The sequence below is a fragment of the Numenius arquata genome, chromosome 5, assembly GCF_964106895.1.
Source record: "Numenius arquata chromosome 5, bNumArq3.hap1.1, whole genome shotgun sequence".
NCBI lineage: Eukaryota > Metazoa > Chordata > Aves > Charadriiformes > Scolopacidae > Numenius > Numenius arquata.
Genome location: NC_133580.1, coordinates 44,088,139 through 44,103,564, shown reverse-complemented (window position 1 = coordinate 44,103,564; position 15,426 = coordinate 44,088,139). Strand labels below are relative to the sequence as shown.

The 15,426-nt window shown below is 38.1% G+C and overlaps 1 protein-coding gene across 1 annotated transcript in view; it reads left to right on the top strand.

Annotated features, from left to right (window-relative positions):
* Positions 1–1,497: 1,497 nt before the first annotated feature.
* DDX60 (DExD/H-box helicase 60) overlaps positions 1,498–15,426 on the top strand; it is a 46,467-nt gene continuing 32,538 nt past the window's right edge. Inside the window, exons 1-12 of the mRNA XM_074147365.1 lie at positions 1,498–1,846; positions 1,952–2,021; positions 3,731–3,908; positions 4,051–4,392; positions 4,930–5,037; positions 6,420–6,581; positions 7,491–7,649; positions 8,140–8,281; positions 9,724–9,885; positions 11,281–11,383; positions 12,111–12,226; positions 14,319–14,482. Of these exons, the coding sequence (XP_074003466.1) occupies positions 1,498–1,846; positions 1,952–2,021; positions 3,731–3,908; positions 4,051–4,392; positions 4,930–5,037; positions 6,420–6,581; positions 7,491–7,649; positions 8,140–8,281; positions 9,724–9,885; positions 11,281–11,383; positions 12,111–12,226; positions 14,319–14,482 (2,055 nt within the window). The remainder of the gene's footprint in view (positions 1,847–1,951; positions 2,022–3,730; positions 3,909–4,050; positions 4,393–4,929; positions 5,038–6,419; positions 6,582–7,490; positions 7,650–8,139; positions 8,282–9,723; positions 9,886–11,280; positions 11,384–12,110; positions 12,227–14,318; positions 14,483–15,426) is intronic.

Sequence of the window (15,426 nt, the reverse complement as noted above, 5' to 3'; positions counted from 1 at the left end):
CCACCGTGACAGAAAAGCATAATCGAGTGGAAGCAACGAAATACTGATGATGCCTTGCTGGGTCGCGTTCAGGGGCGCAGTTTTGCCGGCACCTCGGAAACGAAACCTGAACTGGCCGCCTGGCCGCGCCGGGAACGGAAACCGAAAGCTGCTGGGATGGGCGGCGGCCGGCGCTACCCGCTGGTGGCCCCTTAAATGCGGGGTGGCGGCGGAGCCGGAGTGGGCGGCGGCGGCAGGTACTGTCCGGGCCGGGGCTTTGTTAAAAGTTGTGGTTGGGATAGGGTTTGGGGCTGAGACTGGGATTGGAGCTGGGGCTGGGGTTGGGTTTAGGTCTAGGGGGCTGGAGTTGGGTTTAGGTATGGTGCTAGAGTTGGGGTTTGCATTAGGGGTGCAGTTGTTTTAGGTCTGGACGAGGTGGCTGGACAGCACGCAAGGGAACATCTGTGACCTCTCTGGCAGCAAGGGAGCACCTTCCAGGGTGGAGGGCCAACAGGAGCGCTGGCAGGGTGTCAAAGCCACCCACTTGTCTCTGCCCACACCGTAGCCCCAGGCAGCTCAGATGTCACTGTGTGCTCAGCAGAAAAGCACCCAAGTAGCAAAGTATTTAAGCCTTTTTTTTTTTTTTTTTTAAAGGAAATATAGCAGTCCATACGTACGTGCAGATACAGTTTTGGTTTCTTTGATAGCAGCTGACTTTCTATTGTTAGTTATGGAAAATCAGTCTTGCTCAGGAGATTGCTGAAGTAGTGATGGCCATTTTCTAGGTAAACAACAATTTCAGCATGCAAAAATACATGATTTGTCCCAGAAGGGTGTTCTGAAGCCTTTGATACATCTTCTTCAGTGTTACTAGATAAGAGAATGGAGAAAAGTCTCAGGTTTATTGCTGCCTTGACAAAAAGTATGTATGCAGGTACACAAAAGGTGACTTTGTGTAGCTGTATGTATATAAATAGTTTACATTTCATGAAAATAGGTATTGAAGTTGCACTGAAAAGTTATGTTAAGCATACCACTGTAATATAGCACACTATCTGTACAGTATTTTATAAGTAGATAATAGAAATTTGTATTTTTTTCTACAACTTCATTGGCTAGGAGTTCAATGCAAGATGAAGATCAAAATGAAAATTGCAGCTGAGTTCTGAGTTTGTGAAATCTGAAAAATGGAGGTTGCACTTTAGTTTCTTTCGTTAGCTTTTTAAGAAAGGTTTTAAGAAAGCAGGTAAATAATGCTCTTTTTTAGTAAATTTAAATAAAGACAAAAGCTGGTATTTTCCTTATAGTTCAAATAAATACTTATTTATTTTAAAATGAAAGTATGCCTCACAGGGATGTTCACAAAATGCTTTCTGATTTTTCTTAAAATTTTATTCAAGTGTGATTGTGAAGTAGTTAATTTAATGGTTGAAGCCCTGGAGCGTACCATGCTTCCTGAAAGTTATCTTTTGATTACTTAGAGTTTTCTTTTTTTGAATGCCAGAATCAAGATCTCTGATGGATTCTGCACGTTATTTCAAGAAATTTGTTCATAATGATGCAAAGGAGAATGCTAGTGATGATGACAATGATAGTGAGTGTCTCGACAGTGAGAAAATGGGCTTCATTCCAACAGAGGAAGATAAAAAGAGTGTGGTTACAAGTGAAAGTGATGAGGAGGATGAGACCACTGACAAAGCGGAAGCAGCTGTTAAAAAAATGCTTAAAGAAGAGGAAGACAGAAAAAAAGAAGCCGAAGACCCAGATTACTGTATCTCAGCCACTGAAGAAGTGACCCAGCAAGCATCACAAACTGAAGACAAGGATTTCAGAGTTCTCCAGCAGGAATGTGATTCCAAAAGCCCTGGTGAGGAGCTGTTGTGGCTTTGTTGCAGTGTCTTACCTTTTGTCTCTTTTGTAATTAATTGATGGGTTATGGTTCCATCAATAACCTTGTATGTGGTTATTTTAGAAATAAGAAAGCATCTTGAATTTCTGAAGAATTTGAAGCTACACAGTTGGGCATCTCTGTCAAGAGCTCAGTAAGTACAGTGCGGTTCATGGAAAGAAACGTAATAAATGGTAATAAAAATAGTTTCTTTGAACTAAGTAGACATCACATTGTAGTATCCCTTAGAGAAAGAAGCTGTGTGCTCGTCACCGAGGTTTGTGGAAAACCAGGAGACCTAAGGCATGCTTAGGATTTTGTGCTTCCAGCTGCATGAAGGAAGATTCCTAATATAATAGAAAGTCTTCCCGAAGAGTAGGGATTGTATGCTTGTTTTAGGAACTTATCTACAATTTTAACTATTGCTATTAATTTTTTTTCATGACAGATTCTCTGTCATACTTTTTTTGAGCATGTTTCCTCACATGTTTTAAGGCTACTACTTTTACAGCATTTAAAACAGTTTTCCTACAAAATTTTCCTTTTCATATATACCTTCTGTGTTTTTGCATGTCAGTTCTCATGCATGATCTTCTGCAGATCCACATTCTGATTCCTTTCCCTGCTTGATATGGAAAAGCATTAGCAATAGTGCTGTTCACATTGACAACGAAGTGTCTTCTCTACATTCTGGAGCTGTCATGCTAAAGAGATTAGTATTAAATAAAGGCAGACAGTTTAACTCTGTAAGGCGGAAGTTTACATAGTTTTTGTTCATGGAAGGCTACTTACTGCATCGGATAACAAACTGGGCCTGTAAACCAGAAGCTGTTAATCCCAGTCAGAAAGGAAAGCTGTGTCTTCTCAGATGTGGATCTGAGGTGATGTGTATCAGGCATTTTTGACAGCTTTGAAGAAAACAAGTATGTTCTTACAGTTAGAGTAGGGATGTTCTCATAACATACATTAGTATTGTAATATGTAATAGACAGTGTAGTATGTAACAGACAAACATGAAAGCGGAGAACCTTTACTTGAAGGGCTTGCCTCTTCTTCATCTGGACCTGCAAAAGTTCTTCTGAATCCTTGGTCTCTCCTGGGTAAAACATCATATCCCATATCCCTGGACTGTCATGGATTCTCAAAGAGCTGGGGAATGCAGTCAATTCTTAGGATGTATAAAAAACTACTGAGGTGCTACCTGTATATACTTGCCATCTTCAGTGAAGAGGATTTATTTCAAGTTTTACCTAAGACTGATTAATGCAGATTTTTATCAACTTTCATAGTTTTCTAAAATTGGAAGGGGATGATGAAGTCTTTTAATTCTTTGGTCTCTTAAAGGAGTGTGTGGTGATTGGGTTCCTGTTGCTGTTAAGGTATTTTTCTTGCCATAGATATTCCTTGGATGAGGAAGGTAGTTGTTACTGTCATGATAGTTGTTGATAACCCACTTGCTATTTTTAGCTGGAAACTCAGGTAGGAACACTCTGAAAATATGTTTTGTGGTTATCTGCTGTGGGGTATTTCTTATAGAACAGATAACTCTTTCTGCTTAAGCAGACATGGACAAGAGGTGCCACCTAATTCACAGAAGCCTCAGATGCTACAAAAGTTTCTGGAGTTGTAAAGGAGACAATTGCTAATACATTCAATAACTGAAAGGACTGTAAGCTATTTAGGACTAACATTAGATCCAGTAATGATGCTTTGCTATTGGTTTAATTTATACATTTAATGTTTAGTTGATTTAATTAACAAAAACATTTATTTTAAAATCTATTAGTATCAAATTTTCTCTGTCCCATGTCCTCAACTTTTCTTGGAGTAACGTTATGTACATGCTATTTCTTTTTCTTTCAGGTATGTCAGTCTGTTAAAAGATTTTGTTGAGTCTGAATTCTTCGTGATAGATGGGGATTCCTTACTGCTTATGTTTTTAGATTCAAAAACACAGTATCTGAACTTCTTCTACCAAATTGAATGCTTCCTGCAGGATTTCACTGAAAAAGGAGCAAAATATGTCATTGTTTTCTTCAAGGTACTGAACAAGTAACATTTCTTTGCTGTTTGATCCTCTGCACTCCTTTAAAACCAACTGCTTGTTTCTAATCAGGATTAGGAAACTGTTCATTGTGTCAAAAAATGTAACTGAATAATTTCATTGTTTTTATCTTCCACAGGATGCAGAACAGATGTACTTTCCATATCCTCATTTTCTTTTCTTACGTACTGCCTTAATAGAACACCTGAGACATAACACAGGCACAATTGTTCATACAGAATTTTCCAATTGTTTATCATCCAAATGGGAGATTTTCCTGAAGAAAAGCTATCCTTACTTCATCATTGTGTCTGACATAGGACTGACCTCTCTCCAAACAGATTATTTATCTATTTTAATTGCTCATTCATTGTCAAAGAAAATCAACGTGGTGCTTACTTCAGGACAGGAGTACGATATTCTTAGAGTTTACGGCTATCATGTTCAGAGTGTGTATAGACACAGAGTATTTTTTCAAAAGGTAAGTTTCACAACCTCGGTTGTTGTTTTGCAATAACTGTGTTAGTTCTACTTCGCGGATTTAATTAAAATATCTCAATATGAGTATTTTACATATTAAAATTACAAAGCACTGATACATGGCACATTTTACATTTCTTTAATCTACTGGTCTTGAAATCCTTAACAAGCAAACATTGTGCTTGTTGGCAAATTCCTGCCCTGTTCTCTATAGTCTCATTTCACATCCCTGTAAAGAATCCTACTGAAGATATGGTAGTCTCAATTACAGCCTTTTCTGTATCTTCAGTATTGCATGTCATAGTTGAGTTGTAATATGCCACGCAAGACTAGCATTTAGGTCAGGGATACGATATTTAAAGGAGTTTTATTTATAATAGGTGTTTCTGGGAGGCTGAGGATTGTTATATACCTGAATGGATTCTGTCTGAGGCTAGTAGTCACTGACACCCTGAATGGATTCTGTCTGAGGCTAGTAGTCACTGACGCGTTGTATCTGTTGACTTTTGCATGTAACTTTGACTTTTGCCCTTCTTAGTATCAACATGATCTGCAATTTGCCTGCGAAAACCTAGTCAGGTACAAAGAACCATTGATGTGTCTCTATGAACATCTCAAGCTGGGCCTGAAGAGCATACAAAAAGAGGTAATTGGACCTCTGATAATTTTTCTTTTTTCCTCCTCAGATTGACTGTCTTTCTCCATTCTTTTACCTGAAATTCTTTCCTAGCCAGAACTCCCTTCCTTATTGTGAAGTGATGCCCTGGGTCCGAGAAGGTCTCCTCTATGCCGGCTCTTCTTCACAGCAGCGTGAAGTTGTTTGTTTCTTTAAAGTTCACTAAAGTAGGATGGTTCAGCTGGAAGCTGATTGGTGGGGTGCCACTTAAGGGATGTTCTCATCTTGGCGACTACCTTTATCTTGTAGAAGGTGGGAACCAGCCCATTCAGCACAAAACACCATCTGTGGCATAAATCCACCCTTAGCCACCTGGGGGGCTATGGCTATGACCCTCTGGGTGCACTGTGGCCATTGCCTCACCCCCACAGCAGGAGCTGGCTCCTGAGGGGAGGGTGCAGGAGGGTACTTTCAGCAGCAGCGGGCAAGAGTCGGTGTTGCTGCCAGCAGCAACCTTGTCTGTAAAGACATCTCAACATCTGAACCTCTCTGTTGCAGCTGCCAAGGCTTGCACACTCTACTAACTATTAAAGTATTCACAATCTGGGACTTTTTTTTTAAGAGCTTGATTGCAGTTGCATGGTCTGTGCTTGCATGATTAAACGGATGGATTCATTAACCTCATTTTAAAATAATTTGACCTTAAAAATTTGGTATTTTTATGTATATATTGTACAAAATAGTGCCTAGTATATCTCTGCCATTTTCCTGAGAGTTAAGTTGCCCTGCAGTTTTGTGGCTGTACTTCTGCTTGTGCAGAGAACAGTAGCAAGGCTTCCTTGGACTTCAGTGGGAATGATACTGGTCCAGCAAGCTGATTTTTTTTTCTTTTCAGTCCAGAAAAAAATGGTGTTACTTAGAAAGCATTGTTAAAGTCAGTAGAAACACAGCTGCCTGACTACTGCTAATATTTTGTTTTGTTATGATTACCTTTCCTGAGGCAAGTTCAATAATTAGATACTCCAGGAGAAGAAAAATATCAGGGCGCAGCAAGGGTGGGCGGCTGCTCCCTTGGGGCCTGGGGTGTGGGGGCTCCCCTGGAGGCTGCAGGGCAGGGCCTGATAACCAGGGCCTGTCCCACTGCCCCAGCCAGGAGCAGGGCAGCCAAGGTGGGCAGGACATCAGGCACCTCCCTGGGAACAGGCCGAGGCTGGGGCAGGCTGTTGGTGCCCTCAGGAACATGACAAAAAAGAGCTATTTTTATTAATGATAGCGTGCACTTTTCTTTTTGTAGTTTCCATATCCTTTTTTTTTTTTCCTTTTGTAGAGCTCTGTAAAGGATAACATTTGTCCTTTTTTTCTAAGTTTTATTATAGCGGTCATTTGTGCTATTCATAACATTATGACTGCAGGTTTGCCAGACTGTGTGTCTGTTGAAACAACTGTGGCCCGAAGGATCTGACATTCGGCGTGTGGTCTGCGTTCTTGCTTGTGCTGTGGGACTAAAACTATACAACAACATGTTAAAAGATTCAAATACTTCCACAGGAGCAAAGAGAAAGCAATCAGCAAGAGTAAGGATTTTTTTAAATATCTTTTCACCACAGTGATCATAAGCATATTGCTAACAGGAGAGATGGCTGTCCTTCTAGATCCCAAGCTGAAGGGAGGCCCAGCTGCTTCCTTTGTGATCGCACTCTGTAAGTGGTCTGGTTAAGGTAATTACTGTGGCCACAGCTTTTCCAAAGGAGCATGGTCTTGTGCTCCCTGTGGCTGTGGCTATTCCTGGCGAAAGTTTTATGTTAGGAGCAATTACTTCTATAGGAAGTTTTACCTTGGAAGGTAGTTGCGCTCATTTTTTTTATTTTCCTAATGTTCAATAGCACACTAGCTTTTACAGAAGAATACACTTTTCCTTAAGCTAGCAAGACATTTCAGAAAAAAGGTCTCTTTCTAGATGCGGTCATGACATCATTTTTGTGACCATACTACAAGCCTTATATTTTCATCAAGTTAACACAGATGCAATATATCAGTAATATTTTATGAGTCACATGTTCAGTGGACTACAGGGTAGCTATGAGTGTTTAGCACAACTGTATTTCTGCACAGACTTTTTGCTGTGCAGTTGAGAAAAGAGCGTAGGCCTATATCTAGATATTAACTTTTCCTCTTAAAATAATAATGTTTCTGGCCACACTGACAATTAAGTTTTGTCTTGATTTTTATAGTCATATTCTTTTCAGAAAAGAGATTTCTTTTTTTTTTTTTCCACAATGCATCTACATCTGCATCTACCAGCACTACAAGAATATTCATTTTGAAGTAAGTGTATCCACAAGTAATTGCAATGCACGACTTGTTTAAATAGATCAGAATTATTAGCTGTTTTAACAAAGTGCAAACCGCTGAATTAAGTAGAAGTGAGCACAATTATTTTGCTGAAGGACATGGTCAACTTTTTATCTGTCATGTCTCAGCAGGGAAGAAGTAAACCTCTATCTCCAGAAGAAGCAGCTGACCTCTGTAGAATGCAATGTCTTACAGTCGCTTTTCTTCTTCATATGCCTCTTTCACAAAGAGCTCAGATCAGGATCATGAAATCCTGCTGGACTAAGCAAGTTTTACCATTAATAAAAATGGTACGTAGCACTGTTTTAATTTCCCTGTCTTCAGGTGTAATTGTCATTTCAGTTTTCATTTTCCTTTATATACTACTTTAGTCATCTGATGAGATCAAAGAACGTAATGTACCTGCTGGAGACAATCCTTACCCGATTCAGGAATCTTGTGAGCCATGAATCAGTAGAGCTAGGAGAGGGCTTGGGGCAATATCTCTATACTTGACCTCTTGTTAGACATCTCCAGTTAGCCAGCGTTAGGGTTAGGGTACAGGGCTAGATGGACCTTTCGGTCCCATCCATTATGGGAAGTTTGTCAGGCTTTTTTGTTGTTGGTTATTACAGTGAAAGAGAACAGTTAAGGTAGTTTCCTGATCACAGAGAAGTCAAGTAACAGTGTGTTGGTTTTCACGTCAAAACCTGCGGTAGTTAACCTTGCTTTGGAGATGCTTTGATCCCTCCATGTGAAAAGGTGCTCTGTAAGAATTAATTGTTTGCTTTATTTTAACAGCAACAGTTGTGTGCACATTTTTCTCTGACACAGCTAAGAGATACAAATGGTTGGAAATTGGATTTAACTTACCTGCCTGATTTAAATGATGATTCACTGCTCAGAAATATTGCACATTACTATGAGGTCGAGTATACTAAAGGTATTTATCTTTGTTGAACAGTTTGCTGTCTTACATTTCTAAATTTATTAAGCTGCAAAATGAGAATGAAACTGCTTGTACAAGCATAAATGAGTACGATTGTCTAATTACCCATATAATAGTATATACGTTTTATGGAATAATAGGGAAACTTTTTTCTATAGCCAAGTTTAGAAAATTGCATATGAAAGTGTCTTTCACCAGTACTCGTTCAGAATACTTTACCATGTCATATCTTTGATGTGCCACCTGTACTTATGCAAAGGAAGAGTGATATAGCCTAGGTAGTAAGAAGTCTGTGTCACTGTTATTGGGTATCCTCAACTGTTTGTTTTTTTAGCCAGGTTTCTACCCATTTCATTAAGTCGTGGTGCAACACAGAGTGGAAACTAGAGTTGATCCCTAATATCACTGAGACATTGGATAATATCACACAGATCACACACAGAATCTTCATGGTTGGAAGGGACCTTTGAGATCATCGAGTCCAACCACAAAAAAACAAAACCAAAAACAAACCAAACACACACACCAAAAAAACCCCACAGGCAGACACAAACCAACAATCTCGGGGACTAGAGCATGCCCTGAAGTGCCATGTCTACATGTTTCTTAAGTACCTCCAGGGATGGCGACTCCATCACCTCCCTATATTTTGAATTTCAGATGAGATTGATTCAGACAAAATCATATATTGTCTTATAAATACATGAATTTGGAGCTGGAGCTTTAAGAACACCATCAGATATGTTAAGATTCAAAAGCTGACAGAGCAAGAAAGTATGAAAAAAGATTTGTAGCAAATGTTTTTTCAGAGTAATTCTGTTTACATGAAATGCTCTGCCGTGTGTCTGCCTGTCTGATAGTAAACCAGAACACTTTATGTATCTAGTCATAAGATGTCCTGTATGTGCCTCAATAAAGGAAGTGTAGAGGAATTTTCAAAGGAAATATAAATTAGGAATATGAAACATTTATTTTTATAATGATACCTATTATTAGGCACTAAAAAGAAAATTCTCAATTCAGGATCCTACCCTGCAGGAGGTGAAGGTGAGAGAAACTCTTCTTCAGCTGTGGAGCTTGCAGACTTCCACAAGCAGTCTAAATCTGGTGTTCTTTTGAAAATACACGTTCTTGAGCACAATTAGTTATTTATACCTTAGGCTATTAAAAACTGTTAATGTACAACATTCTATTCTAATTTGTTCTAATGACCAAAGACCTTGGATAGGACTGAAGTCTTTGTGCCTGATGTTGCATAGGTGAATAGGTAGATTCTGTTTGAGGAAACTTTTAATTTTAAAGCGCCTTTTTTTTCCCCTCCCTCTTTCCCTCCCTCCTTCCCTCTTTCCCTTCCTCCTTCTTTCCCTCCCTCCCTTTCATTCTTCTCCTTTTCCCTTTTTTTTCCCATTTTCCCCCTTTTTTCCTTCCCTGCACAGGATTAGAGTTCAAAAAGGAATTGGGGAAAGAAATAGAGGATGAATACCAGTGTTTATGGGACACTGTAACAAAATTGGCTGTGGAATACAGTTTTGGAGATGCCTTCCCAATACGAAAGACTTCCCAACTATTTCTTCAACAGGAACAGACATTATTTAGAGGTACTGACAACTCCACAAATTATAGAGTTGGAAACATCATCTTCATTACTCTCACTAAAAGTTCTAGGAGTAGTGATCTGGTATTATCCTGATCACAGATCTAATCCATGCTTTATGGATTCTCTCCTCCTTTTTTTCAACCCACTAGCAAAACTTGAAGCTGATGCCAAAATAAGTCTGACCAGGCCTTACAGGTGAAATTCTGACTCCACTGTAGACAGCACAAGTATTGTTATTGACTTCAGTAGAAATTAGGTTTAGTTCCACGATTGCCAGCCCAAATCGTTGTCTGTATTGTAAAAAACATTGATTTGTGTAATACACATAATAGTAAAAAGCATAATAATCACTCATAATTAATTATAAGGAAGACAGGAAGATTGTCTCTGAAGAAAATCTTTGTATATGTTGACACAGGGTTATACAGGATATACAGGGCATGGAGCAGCAAGTTAAGTGGAATATAGAATTGTTGCCATATTGGTAGAGAGTCCAGCCATCACTGTAGCTCATATTGCAGTCCTTGAAGGTTGTAGAAATCTGACTTGCCCATAAGTGTCTCTTAAATTACACCATCATTCTGTTTAGTAGCCCATAATTGGGGAAGTGCACAGTTGGCTCAGAGATTATTTGTTTTCTTACCTTACTTATAAGACCTGTTCTGAATATCTGAAAGGAGTAGGTAGACATTTTTGCCTGATACCTGACATTTATTTAGAACCTGTTTTGTTACAACCTTTGAATGCTTGTTTTAAACCTAAAAACATGTATAAATCTTTAGAAGAGACAATTAGTAAGAGATTCAGTAAAGGCTGAAATATAACTCTACTTGAGTTTGTCAGTGTTCTTCAGCTGGTTTCAAAGATGTCAAGTGGGCGAAGTGGGCTCTAGCGGGCAAAAAAAGATGGTTTCTCTGTTATCTGTGAGATATTAAGGCATCTTCTGGCACAGTATTTGTGTTGCCTATTTCTGTATCTCCTTTGGAGACCTAGAAAACTGAAGTTGTGGCTACACTTCAAACATGGGAAGGATACATAATGTTACATGTCATCTTTAGTCATCTAACATAAGTGCAGTTGAAAGTGCATATTTATGGAATCAGTGCAGGAAAGTAGATGCCTGTGAGGTGGGATGGGTTGTAGCATTCAAAAAGTTAGCATAGGTGTCTAAAATGGATTATGAGGATATCTACACGGAAGCAATAATGATGTCTGTTTCATTCTTCTCATGCTTGAGAAGAAACAGGAAAAGGGGAACTTGTGAACAGCTCCTTACTTTTAGCGAATTTTACTGTATAGAATTTCATTTATAATGTAACGTGATAGAATTTTCAAGTATGATATGCAAGTATATATATTCTTAATGAAACTGTTAATTATTTTTTATTCTGTAAAGACTATGCAAAAGAAATTCCTAACATTGGACTTATCTCGGTGAAATCCCATCTTGTTGAAAATTATGCTGGAGATGTTTTGAAAGACCTACCTGTTTTAGAAAGGTACATATATGAATTTTATTCTAATGAAATAACATTATATGGGCTTATTTTCTACTCCCTTGCACTTTACATCCGTATTATGCTCAATTTTTACAAATGTAGAAGTGCTTCTGCTATGGCTGGGTAAATTTTCACATTCACACATGCTGGTGTAAATATTAACAGAACAAGAAGTGCAGAACAAGAATGGGTAAGAGTCAACATATCTGTATTTTCTGATACTGTTATTTGTTTGCATTATAGTTTCTGATTCTTATTCTACATTCTGGAACTGTTTTTCCAGTTTTTCCAGTACAATTTGTGTTTGAAAGGCCTTATCCTAAATTGCAAAGTTCAGATTGATTTCAGGAAAATAAAAACATTAAATAAAAATACTGGAAAAAAAAGAAGAGCTTATTCTTTACATTTGTTCTGCTACTTGTTGAAGTGGGTTCTGTGCTGTTCAGTGAGGGAGTTTTAGCCAGTGTACAAGTTATGTAGTTACATTGCATTCTGTGATTCATTTGTATGAAAATAAGTGAAAAAATGGGGCTTTACTTTGTTAGTAATTCTTTCTGAAAAACTGAGGCTGTCTTGGCACAATATATATATTAAACCCTATGGTGTTTTTCTGCCACAGTAAAATTGTGATTTGATAAATACTCAGTTTTTTTAATGTTTTGAATGTTTCGTTAGAGATGCTGGAAGACACTTAATTTCTGCTCTGTTTAATGTTTGTCTATTTCAGCAATGATCCTGCAATTACTTCACTTATTAAGTACAAGGAATTTGATGAGCTTCGTCACTGGCATTCTGGTAGACCTTTGTCTGAGGAATATGAGCGAGTACGGTGCAATGCTGATGGTAAGAAAAACTAACAAACACAGAGCCCACGTGTCTGTGATGGCTAGAACAGTGTTGTAAAGGTTTTGGAGAAGGACTTCTCATTTCAGAAAATATTTGCAACTGTATAAATGCTCGCCAAACTAGAGCTGCAGAACAGCTAAACTATACTTAGGCTGATGTTCCTGTGCATGATGTATATGCATTGTTTACAATCTTAAATAGTTCTAATAAGTATAACAGAATGAGCACTTGTGGTCAGATATTCGTGATACATTCCCTTTAGCTTGTGAAATGCTTCACAGATGTATATAAGCAAACTGTATGTACATTTGCAGCTTAGTGTTTAAATATATAGTTTGGATAATGCTTGGTAAGCACATCCACACATATACAAAATCTGCTCCAATTTTTTCACAGTACACGCATAGCCAGTCTTATCTTTTGAGAACAGAATTAAAATAAGAAGTAAAAGAAGTTGTTGTTGTGGTTTAACACCAGCCGGGAACTGAGCACCACACAGCTGCTTGATCACTCCCCCCTACCCCAGTGGGATGGGGGAGAGTATCAGAAGAGTGAAAGTGAGAAAACTCATCAGTTGAGATAGTCAGTTTAATAGGTAAAGCAAAAGCTGTGCACACAAGCAAAACAAAATAAGGATTTCATTCACTACCCATCAACAGGCAGGTGTTTAGAGCCATCTCTAGGTAAGCAGGACTCCATCATGTGTAATGGTTACATGGGAAGACAAGTGCCATCACTTGCCATCACAGTCTACTTGCTGGTGGGGTGGTGTGAGAAGCAGAAAAGGCCTTGATGCTGTGTAAGCGCTGCTCAGCAAAAACTAAACGCCCCTGTGCTATCAACACTGTTTTAATCACAAATCCAAAACATAGCCCCATAAAAGCTACTATGAAGACATTTAACTCTATCCCACTAAAACCAGCACAGAAGTAAACAAAAGTTGTTTGTATGATAATTCTTGATGTTATGCATTATACTTTAAGTTTTTTCCGGTTTGAGATACTAAGGAAAACAGACCATGGACTTAGTTTTGATCTTAGATTTTCATATTTACATGAAATGAAGTATATGAGACTATCTGTACCAGCAAGCACACAAAACTTTCTCTCAAAGATGTTCCCATCACCTATTGCATCATACAGTGAATTAAACTGTGAAAAACCTATCAGGAGTTGAGAAGTCATGGATTACTGTTGGTACTTCCAGCCTTGCTTATGGTTTTCGTTCAGTGACTTAGAAGCATTTCCTGAATGGGTACTTGCACCACTTGACCTTGAAACCAGGGTTCCACGTGCTCATCTTTTTTACTGGATGATTTTTTGCATTATTTTGTGCACTATGATGTCAACAGGAAGTTTGGAGAACATAACCTGCAGAATAGTAGCTAGAGCACCTTGCATAATTTTGGGGTTGGAAAGTTTATGTCCACTGCAGTTGAAGAGGCGGCCGTCCTCTCTTGTGCCTTGCATAAATACTTTGAATGCCGACATGTGTTATCTCAGTCCTTCTTGTGAAAAACAGAAAGATTTTCTGAAATGGGTCTTCACACTCGGAAATTGACTCATCGTTTTGATTTTAGGGCAGAGAGAAATACTTAGGCATGAGTGTGGAAGTAACTATGTGCTCAGTTCAGTATCTTCCAATGGCTGGCATAAGTGTTCTTCCAACAGCTTTATTTATTTATGTTCTGATGACAGACTCTGTTTTCATGGGGAAGAGGTCTCTTTCTGATCATCTGAATTGCCTTCAGAAGACACCTTCCTATTTTCATCGAGTGTGTGAGAAGCCTAGACATTTTGCTCAATTATAGTTTCTTTCCAGGCTTCCTGCTTGTTAAGTTTTCCAATATTGTTAGTGTGTGCCTAAAGTAGTTTGAATTTGAGTCCATTGCCTATTTCTCAGATAATTCAGAGTACTGCTGGATTTCAGTGAGTCTTGGTAGCCAGTCTCTTTCAAAATGTGACTTTGGCCTTTGGGTCAATGAGGAATTTTTAGGAAATTTATCCACTACCTTGGTGTCTTGTCTTGGAAATAGATTAGCCTGGAATTCTGTCAGAGTGTTTTTTACATCAGTTATATCTGTTTGCAGCAAAATCCAAAGATCCAGAAGAAAGAAGACAAATACAAAAGTTACAGACTTATCGTCATTTTTATGGAAGCACTTTGGAAGACAGCACTTCAAAACTTATTGTACATCAAGAGGATGCGTCAGGGAATGCTAGTGCTGCTGTTAAAAAGACAGAAAAAAAGCACGTGAGTATATTCAAGTTGCTCTTTCCAAATTTTTACGTATTATCCAGGAAAGGATTTTTACTATATGAGTCATACAGCTGAAGTTTTATATTCTGAATGCACTAGGAGTTCTCAGTTGAAGAAATCTAAATTGCCTTTGTACTTCAAATTTAATTAGTAAAATGGCAAAACTATTTTTGTTCCCAATTGGGAATACTAATAAGTGATGATATTTTAACAGGCACAAGTAAATAAATAAAAAAAAAAACAACTCTGTAAAGGCTGATAGGTTTTGGCTTATGGCCAGTATTATAATGTGGAGTGAAGGAAACTGAGTTCCTGAGAACTCAGAATTAAATTCGGGGGTTCCTGAATTTAATTTTCCTTTAAGAAACTATTGAGAAATACTGGAAAAAACATTATTCAGTTATGTATTTCCATGCACTATTTGGAAACATTCTCTGTGAAAGATCCTGTAGATATTGCAATTAATGCTAACTATGTGAACATTGTCAGACATCGCAGGGTATGTAGCATGTACTTGCACACTCATGAACAATACTCAGCAATAGTAATTTGAGTAATATTTCGTAATAGACTGTACTGTGGATTAGAGATTATGGCCTATTGAATTATCTGTAAAAGTCCATATATAAAATAACTTTGTTAACTTCAAGTAAGGTTGAACTCTTAATTTTATTCAATTTATTGAAAAGCATCTCAATATGACCAGAATTACTATTACCCATGTATAAATAAAAGCTTGAAATTTAACTTTCAGGCATCTGCTGTTTTATTTTTCCACATTTGTGCACTTTTATTCTACTTGTGAAGCTTTGTACTGACCTAAAATGAAGCTTAGGGGAGCTCGTTTGAGCAACATGTGTTAGGATTCAGAAATTATACTTCCTTCAAAATGAAGTACAATTTTAAACAGTTCCCAAAACACAGTGTATCAAACAGAT